The sequence below is a fragment of the Pungitius pungitius genome, chromosome 4 (assembly GCF_949316345.1).
Source record: "Pungitius pungitius chromosome 4, fPunPun2.1, whole genome shotgun sequence".
NCBI classification, from domain to species: Eukaryota; Metazoa; Chordata; class Actinopteri; order Perciformes; family Gasterosteidae; genus Pungitius; species Pungitius pungitius.
In genome coordinates this window covers 17,139,047-17,151,597 of record NC_084903.1, presented here as the reverse complement: position 1 = coordinate 17,151,597, position 12,551 = coordinate 17,139,047, and the positions used below count along the sequence as shown (strand labels likewise).

At 41.8% G+C, this 12,551-nt stretch overlaps 1 protein-coding gene across 2 annotated transcripts in view; it reads right to left on the bottom strand.

Annotated features, from left to right (window-relative positions):
• Window positions 1-12,551, bottom strand: part of LOC119229216 (MAM domain-containing glycosylphosphatidylinositol anchor protein 1) — a 121,550-nt gene that overhangs the window by 64,196 nt on the left and 44,803 nt on the right. For both annotated transcript variants that reach the window (XM_037489424.2, XM_037489433.2), the window contains exon 4: window positions 6,180-6,354. In XM_037489424.2, the coding sequence (XP_037345321.2) occupies window positions 6,180-6,354 (175 nt within the window). The remainder of the gene's footprint in view (window positions 1-6,179; window positions 6,355-12,551) is intronic.

The window sequence follows — 12,551 nt, the reverse complement described above, 5'->3', positions numbered from 1 at the left end:
GTATTCTACTGGTGGAAAATGCACAGTATCACAGAGGCCTATCGGTCATGTTCTGTCCTCAGTGCTTTTAACAGATTCTCATTACCACTATCTCACCTCCAGTCAAATATGTAAATTTGATCATTTGACGATATGACGTACAGATATACAGTATACGTGCACCATATCTGGAGCCAGCCTCTCTGACTGGGCTCGCTTTTTAAGAAGAGAATAAGATTATTATATTTCCCACTGTTACCAGATTATTATCATACCATCGTCAGATCCTGCTCACAAGAAATATAATGTAGGGGAATTTCATAACTAATCTTATATATTCATACATATATTCCCATTGGCTGGGTCAAAGATACAAAATGTTTGGGTACGTCTGTGTGTTTTTTGTGCAAGGGAGGTAGTGTGTGTCTGTATCTGTATATTTAGAAAAAATGAATTAGTGTGCTTGATGTGTGCATGTGAAGCGGCAAAAGGAGGACTATTCGCACTGGAAAATAAAACACCTCTCTTTCTATAAAATCTAATTTAGCTCCAGAGTGCACCCTTTTTTCATGTCTGAAGCGCTAAAGGATGTTGCATAGATATGGCAAAGAGTTCTGAAAAGGTGAGGAAACTATTGTCCTGTACCTCATGAATACTTATTTTTGATTAAGTTCAGTTGTCTGATATCTAAAGAAGTCTAAAGGATAAAACCGAAAGAGAGATATTGTTCCCACACATCATTCACCTTCTCGGATTCTCTCATATCTGCTTCATGAGAAAGCTAATTATTTATCACGGTTAATCCATTTTTCTTCCTGTGTCAGCATGATGTTGCAGCGAACATTTGGTTCAAATCATATTTTTATTATCAGGTTTGGTTTTCTGTTCAATTTCTGACCTCCGCCCACACACTGTGGGTTATTTTATTAAAATATATTATTAAACCAGGGCTTGTTCTCATTCAATGAAATGATATCATGATGAAATCATATATTGATATAACATCTGATTATTTTTCATATAAATTCTTAATTAATTAAGAAAATAGTCTGTTTTTCTGTATCTAAAGAAATGTACTTATTACATATTTATTTATCATAAAAACTGAGAAAAAAAATTGAGATTTAAGATTATGTATCGGGATGGAAGATTGTGTTTCGCAGCAGGAGCGGCAAAATTTAATTTGAAGGCTCTTGAGGTGTGAGGGTGATGAAATGTTGGACTAACTTATCAGATAGCGTTAGTCGAGGAGTACCGAAAAAGAACAGAGCAGCCAATAAAACGGGATACTGTTTAAGGCAAGCGTGACAACACCTAAGCTTCAACACAAAAAATGCAGAAATGCTGCATGGTTCATCTCTTTAATGATGGTTATTGTTTACCTAAATGTTTATTATACCTATTTATATCCAATTTAATATATAAAAATTATAATGCACGTAAATCATGTCAAGTAAATCAGTGATGTCTAGTCAGCTTAGGTTGGGAGTTCACTAATACAAATTCATATGATTCAGATAAATGTACTTTGCTGTATTACATTAGCTAACATCATATAATAGTGATTCCAATAATGCCCTGTTCACAAAGGGTTTTCTATTTTTATAAACATCCATCTGCTTGAAACAAGAGTCCCTGGAAAATCCAACATTGTGTTAGAAACAGACTGTTTGCTGGTTTTTGTATTTATATAATAATAATAATAACAATAATAATAGCGACCAGTCCGATAAAATAGACCAAATGCTGCTTTCTGCTCTCAGAAACATAGACGTGAAAATCCACACAAGACTAAACATCTGAATGCTTCAAGGCAAGGCAGCAGCTTCATACCAGTTGTCTTTTTTTTTTTTTTTGTGAAATGTCCACCCTGCACATATTGCGGGGCCCTGAGGAAGAGAACTGAAGCTCTCGTTATCACCCTGTGAAGGTACCAAAGGGACGCAATTATTTCATGGTTTTCTCTTTGGCATGGCACTCATCATGTACACAAGATGTCTTTACTGTACATTTATCAGTTTAATTATTATAATGAATTATGTACAAAGTCATAAGACTGATGTCAGATAACATTTTAGTCCCTTCAACAAATTTGCCAGAGACCAAATTAATCTTAAAGGTCAATGAAACTAAGTTGTGTTTGGGAGTTTGAAGTAGAAAAGATATCTGTGGTCTCTTTCAACACTTCATGGTCATTAACAAAGAAGGCTGTCTGAAATTTAGTCAAGAGCACCGAGGGCTCCTTCAAAATGAAAGAAGCATTGACTTATTTCTTAAATGACACATAAGGCCGGCAGTCAGATTAAATCTGCTTTTGAATGTGTCTGAAAATCAACAGAATGTTCTTGGCTGAAGGCGAAGGAGAGTTTTCAGATGACTTTATCCGTTATACACCTCTCCAATAACAGTCCAGCAGGGGAACATCTACCACTCCTTTGTGCGACAGACAGAGTAAGAAAAGTAGAGAGAGGTTGAAACTAACAAAAGAAAATAGAGACGACGTCCCGCAGAGACGAGGCTGAACAACGGAGAAAGACACAACCAGACCAAAGACATCACAAAGGAGCATGGACGAGCAGGAATATATATTTAGGAGCAATAGAGAGTTAAAACAAATAACACGGCTGCTTCACACAGAAACATCCACAGAGACTGTGAGGAAAGGACAAACGCGTGAATAATGAGCAGAGGAAAGTTTGACGGTAATATATTGGCCCCGTGATTCTCCACGTGGCTTCAGCTTTGATCCTTTTAAAAGGCCAACGCTTCTTGTACGTTGCCCCAATGACGCTACTCACTTTCTGTACCTGTCCATCCCACAGGTTTACTTGGCGTCTGTGTGTTTCTTTGTGTGTTTGAGCAACTGTGTCTGTGTGTGTGTGTGTGTGTGTGTGTGTGTGTGTGTATTTCAGCAGCACTGTCCACCTCCTCCTGCTCCCACCAGCACAGAGCGTTGTGTTGTGATAGAAGATTTGGCCCAAAGCATATAGACCAGTGGTTCTCCACTGGTCTGGCTCCGGGACCCACCATCACCCCTTAATGACGTGCCGCGACTCAAATCGACCGACCGTGCTAACGGTGTCGACGGTAACTAAAAAGAACTAAAACAAGAACTGTCACAATATTCCCATCAACATTCACATAACCAGTATCAGCAATAACTTCGTCATCATACATAGAAATATGCCACTTACCTGTGTGGTTCCTGCAGAGATTAAATTGTCCGCAGAGAGGATTTGAACTAAACTGAGCCGTTTAATGTTAAAACATCATTGGTTGGGTTTCTGAACCAAGTCCATCCCATCAGTAGAGGCTACTCAAAGTTAAACCCCGCCAGCTCACTGCACTACTGCCTCTGTGGTTAGTGTGCCAGGTCATGGTGCAGCTGATTGATACAGGTGACCCCCCGTGTAATGGAGGTCTAACAAGGGAGAAATGTTGTTTATAGAAATGGGTGTCAGGCTGAAAAAGTGTTGTTGAGTAAAACGCATCATTGAGCCGAGTCTGAGTTGCTTTAGATAAATGGAAAGGTTGCCCTATGTGCTCTTTGTGGAATTGGAGAGGGGTAAATTGACAGAGGGAGCGTCACCCGTATTTGCTCATTAAGTACTGCAGACGTTCTAATTTGTTGGCTGAAGGTCTCGCAATTCCATTAAATGGAAAACAAGTTTGCATTAACTACTTTGTGCTAACTGATTTATTAAAATACCCAAAAGGTCAATTAGTAAATACATGCTTAGTTAATAACTGGTTCACAGAAATGAAGAAAGGAGAGTCTAAAGAATACAAAAAAGAAAGAAAACATCTCTGCGTGCTAGTTGTGGAAAACCAAACAAAGGGATGTTGTGTCGGGAGACAAAATGAAAAAAGCAAGATAAGGAATGAGATATTGGGATAAAGAGAGTCTAAAAATATATATAAAAAGGTTACTTTTACTTTATTTGCTTTTTGATTTGCGAAGCAGAATATTGATTATGCGCCTTAACTTTAATCCTGATATTCATTTTCACTGCTCTGCTTCTGCTCTGCCTTTTCAGTTCCAACCCCTCACTCAGTCTCTCCCATCCTCTTTCTTCCCTACTGTTCCTCTTGTTTTCCACACACTGCACTTTGAAATGGGAGAGTTTGCTTTGCGATATATACTGTATTGGAGCATGTGTGCATACTCAATAGTGCGCCCCTGCTAGCGTATGCGTCGGTGTGCACCTGCATCTATGAGAATGCAAAGTGTGTGTGCATGCTACAGTACAGCAAGCAATTTGGTATGTGTGTGCGCTGGCATGATGGATGCTTGCACCCATGTGTTTGTATGAAAGCAAAGTTAATGCCGCACGCACAGCCGATGACCTTAAGACAGACACTGCTGTGTTTGGTTGAGCCTCACAGCTGAGAGGACAGAACCCAGCTGACTCACTACACACAAACACAAAATAACTCCCTGCTTCATCACACACTGGTGTGTGTGTGTGTGTGTGTGTGGTGCAGAGAGGATGGCAGGAAGGAAGGGGGGGGGGAAATGAAGGACAACAAGATAAATGTAGGAATAAGAAGGATAAAATAAAGAGTAAAGAGAGAATAGAAAGTGCAGGGTGGCCATTTCACTAAAAAAAAAAAAAAAAGACAAATTGCAGGGCCCTGAGGAAGAGAACTGAAGCTCTTGTTATCACCCTTTGAAGGAACCAACCTGTTCTGCCCTCTAGTCCAATAACTGCTCTGTTGGATGCATCCAAATTGAGAAGCATATGAGTGCCTTTACCTCATTAAGTGGATCTCTCGCTCTCTTCTCCCTAAATACCATTTCTTGTTCTTGCTGTCTTTAGTCGTCTTTTTGTCCCCCCCCCCCAGCTCGGTCTAACGTGGCACATGGGGCGGGGGGGGAATTGAACAAGCATTGGCCGTCAGAGCTGGTTAGCTTCACAGAGCTCTTGTCACAGCTACACTCACAGTACCACCTGTTTACTAGCCAGGCCCCCTGCAATTACCAGCTCCCCAGTAGAGGCTGAGCCGGCGCTCGGGGAAAACTAACTCTATCAGCAGAAAGGGAGTGGGGAAGACGGAAAGAGGGAGGGAGGGAGGGGGAGCCCCATTAAGAGGCTGAGGCGGGCTGCTGGTGTGAGTTACAAATCCTAGAGGGACAAGCATGGAGCGAGTGTGTGTGTGTGTGTGTGTGTGTGCTGAATATTCTAATGCGAGGGTGGCAGACCAAAGCAGAGCAGAATAATAAATTAATTTAGAAACAGAAAGGTAGGTAATGGATGTTTAGTGCTACAGGGCCTTTGGAAAATCAACCTTTTTCTATTAGTCTATAAACCCACCATTAAAATGATTAAATCAATGAAGGGAGGAAATATCTATGCAGTAAACCGGCGTGACGGCTATATAAGGTTTTAGGGTGCTGGGAATTAAACCAAACCTGTATAAAGGTATTGACGTGTCGGGTGTATAGTTGCATGTGCAACCTTGTCGTCATGACCTGGCCTCTGACTCACAAGGACAGTGGGGCAGTGAAACAAGCAGCAGCACGGGGCCCCTACCACGCCACGCCGCTTCTCAACTGTCTGTCTGTGCGAGAAACATTAGCATTAAAGAGGTTTCTAAAGGCCCGGACTGCAGGGACCGTTCAAAGAAAGCGTAACAAAGTGAGAAAGGGCACAGCAATCTATTTATCGTTGGTAGATTAGTATTTTTTATTATTTTTTATTCAAATCTGAGAATGTGACAGCACAAACCAGATGGGATTTTTGAGAATGAGTCTGAACTTTATTTCACTAGAGGAGTGGGGCAGCGGTTGAGAAGAGGAAGTTGAGAAGCAGTGGGTTAGGGAGCCCGTACCACCTGGACCAACTGTTATAAAACTCTCGATATGTCCCACAGACTTCACTTCTTTCCAGGAGTATCTGAGAAAAGTTTTTTTTATTACTCTGCATTACCCACAACGAAATAGAAAAATTGCTCATTTTGAAAAGCGGGCATCATCCATACCCTCCAACACCCCTCCAATAATGTGTATCTCTTCCACCATAATCATCAGATACTCCTGGAAGCCATTCCCACTCGAAATGTCTTCCGAACTGTCTTTAATCTCTCCTCCTGCAATCTTTATCTCCTCTAACAGTGGGAATAGCTGTTGTGATAGTTTGCTGTGGTCCAGAAGTGGAAGGAGTTTTTCTTTTTTTTTGTCTTTCTCCCCGGCCACTTACACTGCACATCTACGCGGATGGACTTGATGGCAGCCACCCCCACCCCGTTGTCGGCCTTGCAGTAGTAGCGACCCCCCTTAATCCTCTTGATGGACTCGATGCGCAGCGTCTCGTTGAAGATGGGTTTTTCCTGGAACTTGTCTGATGCACTGCCAGCCGTCTTCGTCCACCGTACCTTAAAAAGAGGAGGGAGGGGGAAGAAGGTTAAATTGACAAAGATGCTGTCGCTGAAAGCAAAATGTTGCAAGGACAGAATCACTCAAAGATTAATGTAAGAAAGTGAAAATGGGGAAAGGGAAACATTTGACGAAGGCATGTGTTCATATCTCCCGACCCAAAGAAATATTTAGTGTTCAAGCACAAAGCAATAAAAGTACAACTTAATAGTCACCTTTAACACTTGTTTCCACAGAGAAAAACAATTGACCCATAATTCTTTAATAGACCATTCTAAGGGTTCCCTTCTGTAAGGGTTATGACTCTGGTTCATTGGGAATTCAAACCAAAGCCTTAACCACCACATTTTCACATCATAATGAAGTTATGTTTTTGTTGTTAGATAATAGATAAGATCTTCATTGTGCTAGTTGTGTCACCTGAAATGTGGTTGAAAGGTATGTCTACATTAAAACAAATTCAGTGACCTAGAACTAGTCTGAATAATTGATGAACATTATAAATGCATTGGATTTTTTGTGTTAGTGATAAAACCTCTGTCTGCTGTATTGAGTGGAAGTTAATAACGCAAAGCCCCGTCCTCATGGTGTCCACGATGCTAAACTAAGACCATTAAGACTTTTGACAAACTCTATGTGGCTTCTTCACGCCTCAATTATCCCATCAAGCCGTGGGAATGCTCCATGGCCGACAGCAACATTACACAATGACTCGATTAATCAAGTCCACAAACACACTCACACACACACACACGCTTCAGATACATGAAATCATGAAAAGTCATCAACTCTGAAATGTTATTCCCACTGTTGTGTGTGTGTGTGTGTGTGTGTGTGTGTGTGTGTGTGTGTGTGTGTGTGCAACTGTGTGCGCACAATCCATTAATCCTTATTAACCCTTCTGTCTGTTATCAACCATGTCCCGTCGAAGAGGTCAGAGAGGATAATGGGCAGAAGTCACTGATAGCACTGAGAGCATGTGTATGAGTGCATGCAAATTATTGTATGTAGTGTGTGTGTGTGTGTGTGCATCCTGCATTCACGCTTGCGTCTGCGGCGGTGTACATATCCAATCCCGCGCGCTTGTGGGCGAGTGCATGCAAGAGTGCCTCAGCGGGTTGGTTGGAAAGCAGGTTATATGGATTAGCAGATTATCAGGGGCTGTGTAAACACCACTCCATGCCTGTTTGTTCAGCCTTGTTTGTGGGAAGGATTTGGTGGAGGCAGACTGCCATTGATCAAACCAGCCAAGGTGAGCGGTGAAGCGAACCCTGCCTCTCCATGGTTTAGTGACTAAAGTTTCTGTGCATGTGTGTTTGTGTGTGTGTGTGTGTGCGTGTGGGTGGGTGTGTGGAGCTTTGTGAGAGACATAAAGAAGATAGTAAAAGTGAGCATTAATCTGTATCTGTGTTTTTCCTGCTTTACCCTTTATATTCAAGGATTAAAAGATGAGGCATGTTGGGTGTGCTCGCTTCGAAGAGTTAAGAGTTCAAGAACATTAAGGTTAGTTTCAAGTGGAAAAACATTTAAATAGCAATATTATGTGAAATGGGGCATAGTGACGGTAAAATAATATGGTTCAGAAAAAAAATGAGTTAGCGTATGCTTACTGTCGTGGACACGTAATGAAACCGTACATGAGTTTGGAAAAGCTTTGAGCATGGAATCAGGACGATGTATTGCACTCAAAAGATTACAGAAAGCCAACGGAAGTGAAAGTAACATGTAGGCTTACAATAATACTGCCAACAGTATTGTTATATTCACACATCCCGGGGTAAAAGGCATGGGTAAAGCATATAAGGTAACAGTGAGACAAAGTGTGAAAAACAGCTGGAGTCGGTAAGGAATATAGCATACGAGGAAAGGGTGAGAGTGAAAAAAAAGATTGCATGTGCAAGTGAGAGGGTTTTTTTTTTTGTCAGCGAGTGGAGTGTGAGAATGAGAGGGAATGATATATGCAGTATCGCTGGCAGCTCTGTGAGAGAAATAGTGCATCGCACTCAGAGTTGCTACACCGGGGAGGTAGATGTAGCAAAATAGGGAGGTGATATTGTGAACAAAGGGGACATTGTGTGCGATGTAGATGACAGGTAGACGCCAGCAGAGCCTATGTGTGCCCGTGACACCAGCAGCTTAAACTGATCACCTGGGCTCTCTTTCTCTGACCTCGTTCGCTCTCTCTCTTCCCTCAATAGACGTGTGACGCTGTTCTATTTTTTACACTCAGTTCCCGATGGATTGGGCTGGATTCCTGTCCCGGTCCTTTTCTCTCTCCCTCAGCTCATCCCTGTCTGGGTGCTTCTCTCTTCCTTCATGTGGAAGCCTAAAACTGACCCGCTGTCAGATCTTGTGTCTAAATGTACATTCGTTTACACACATAAAGATGCAAATAAAGACTTTTCACCCCACGCAGATTCACATACATGCTGAGAGGAGAGGAGGCATTTGTTGAGTCAGAGCCTTTTGTAATATCATCTCTCACATTTGGTTAGAAGCGTAATGTGAAGGGAAGGTTTGGGATCCCAGGGGGGATCCTGCCTGACATGAAATGCAGCAGGTTTTGTTCCTGGTTGCTGTATTCAGCTGGGGCAGCTGTATGCTGTCTAAGACACAGATGTTTCAACATGAGTACAGGAAGAGGATGGAAAACAAGTGAGATAGTGAGATCATTATTCGCAATCATTTCAGTGTATGCCATGTTTGTTTCCAACCAACGCGCTACGCTTTCTGCTTCGTTGAAAGCCATTAATGGTAATAAGAACTTTTCCTTTAAGCCAGCCTTTTTTTTTTTTAGCCCACAGAGCGGTTTCTTAGCGGTATACACACGACAAAATAGTATGTAGTATGTAACGTCAGCAGGGTCGTTCCCCCTCACCCTGTCGGGCGGTCCTTGGCGGATCGCCGTGACTTGGTCGATTGAAAAGTAGCTCGCGAGCCGAAGAAGTGTGGCGCACGCCTGGTGCAGAGGGAGAAGCGCATTTAATTGGGGAAAAATCCAGCGATTTTTCAAAATAAAATATTCCTCTCTGCGGGCTGGTACCAATCAGCGGTGGTAGGAGACTCGTCCTTTAAGCTACAAAGCTTCCCTTCTTCTTAATGATCAAAATGGAATTCAGCGTTTTAATGTAGATTTTGCCATTATTGGTTTTCAATGATCAAATCCAGAAATTGACATTGTACGGCAAGCTGTTTTTGGCCGAGGGTTCAGCAGCACTCACACTGCAGCACAGATGCTTTGACGAGTTGTTGCAACGTGTATTGTGGGCCGATAAACACACTTTATTGACATTGTCAAACCATGTCGCGACCTGACAAGCAAGTAAACATTTTCTTTGCAGTTGCTCACAGCATCTGAAGCCACAGTAAATCTGCTGCACTCCATAGTACTGATGGATATTTTAACAATACACCCAGGGGGCAAGTTTATAAGTCACATGCACCTTGCTAAATCTGCTGCAATCCAATACACCAGCGCTGCAATAAGAAACTAACTTTATTAAGCTTATCATGTCCAGTTTTTGTTGAGACAGCTGACTAAATATTAGATGCTCCGTTCAAAGCTTTTTCAATTTTGTTGAATCAACACATCTCTGCCACATTGTAAACAAAAAGTGAAGTTATGAGCTTTCTAAAGTCAGGATTTACTGCAGAGCTTTTGGATTGGATTGCTTTGGGTTCGGGTGGGGGTACCCAATAAACCAGCGATGGATTGCAGCTTCAAGTCAGTAAATCTGTGTTGACCTGTAGGGAGAGAAAGAAGGACGTCTAATGAGGCATGATGAATATGGATACAAGATAGTGAAGATGGTGAAGAAGAGAAAGAGTGAAAGGTGTCGTCTTGTTACGGTGGGGAAGGGTAATGTGTGTCAACCATGCTGACGGATCAGTGGCCCGCAGCTGTGCGTCCATCAACCTTCTCCCTTCCTCTCACTCTCTTTGTCTGTGTGTGTGTGTGTGTGTGTGTGTGTTTGTGTGTGTGTCTCAATTGTATACCTTTCTCCTGATCTTTCTTTCCTACGCTGTTTCCTTCCTTCGTTCCTACTCACACGCTAAAGTTTGAAAATACTCTGATTTATCTTGCCTCTCATTCTCTCACACACACACACACACACACACACACACACACACACACGCAAAGAAAACACCTACACTCCATTCCCCTCCTAATCTGCCTTTGGGCCTTTAACTTCTCTCCCCAGTGACACGTTTCCACTGGATCCAGCAGACGTGGTCCGATGGTTGTCGGACACATTTGCCCCGCTGTCTTAACTGGAAACGGTCGAACTACACAACACACGACAGACCATGATACTTAGTTAGCATTTAGTGAAGAAAAGGAGGCTAAAATTGTGTGCACACCTTGCTCTTCGTGTTAATTTCCTCTCATGAATATTCAGCACGGCGGTCGCAGATAATGAAAACAACGTAGAGAGATTGGCCTGATCTGATCCTGAATTATTATGATGCAGCCAGCGAACTGGACAGGTCAGCTGTCAATTGCTTCACACCTTCATATTTACATTTCTGCCCGAGTAATTAGGAGACTCTAATTCAACTGGATAGCAAAGAAATATCAGCATTAGTAAGACTCTAATGTAAGACCAATATCAATTCAATTGATTGATTAATGTCAATTATTACAATAAGCATTTATTAAGTATTTCAATCATCTTGATCTTGATATTTATGTAATTCATTCTTCTTCAGGTACGTTAGTTCTAATCAACTAACCCTGTCTAAAATGAATCATTCATTTTACTGTAACATTCCTGCTAGGTACTTTACTCATTACTCCTTTCAATGAGCATCCTTTTTGTTTGATATCACTGTAAACCAACACTTAGCTGGCAAAGCTTTCTTGCCTCTAAACCACTGCAGCTTCCCGGTGTGTTGCAGCGTTTGAATCCATTACGTTCCCTCTTTGTAGCTCCCCGAGAGCTCGCTGGGCCTGCCTTCTGCAATTTTTCTAACTGTTTTCTTGATGCAACACCAGCAGAGTCGACGAAACAGTGCTTTATCCATCCAACTGGCTCACTTACCGTGAATGGGCTTAAGATGGTAATCCTGTTATCGGGGAATACTACTTGGCACGGATGCACACCCACACACACACACACAAAGTGTGAGGGAAATTGTGGGAGAGGAAGAAAGAAGACAGGCAGACAAAATAACTGTGAGAAATAAGAACTATAGACGGTTGATAATGGCAGCTTAAAACCGAAAAAACTGACACTGCGAAAATAATTGGCCCCGCTTTGCTCTACAAGCGAAGATCTGTATTGAAATAGAAAAATGACATATGTGGATGACATAAAATAAATGACGGAATAAACGTGCAGATGAAAATACGCATTCTAATTACCGGTCACTTGGAGCAGTTTAAATGTGTAATAATTGACTATATGTAGCTAGCAAGAAGCCCATGGCATACCTGGATCCTTGTCAATACGAACATGACTGACAGATATGCTCCTGCATAAGTAATTCAAAGCAGTCACCTGTATCTAAATAGCAACAGTTGCCATCAGTGTGTTTCACACACATATCCGAGTGAAACACCTTCCAACTCTGCATAGATCCCTTCCTTACAAAATTCAATAAAACTGAGTCATTGATATTAAATACATCTTCCCTCACTCTAACCTTGGCATACAATACAAATGCCCCTCATCGCTCTCTGTGCCTGTGCAATTTGACACCAAGGCTGGGATAATATTACAGGAGGCAGAGGAATCATCAGCATTTAAGAAAATCGCATGATCTCTGGAAATGTATATATATATATATATATATATATATATATATATATATATATATATATATATATATATATATATATATATATATATTAGCTAATTTAAGATATGGCCCAAACATATTTTTGTTACTTCACTGCGACTTTGACCAAATCTCATTTTTGCATCCAGCCAAGTTCAGAAAAATTCCTTCCAGGTGTTTATGAAATATACTGCTGAACAAAAATTGACCGGATGACCGTCTTTCTTTTAAAAGCTGCACTGTACAGAAGCTTCCCTCCTTTGTGTGACGAGTGACAGATTCCTGGCCGTGGGCTCTGGACACTGCTTTGTACTGCTGCGGCTGGCCTTAAGCGCAACCTAAAGCCCCGCAGTCTCTCACTGAGGGACTGAGAAATGGGCAGCCATCACTGAAGTTCCCATCTGGTGTTCCCTTC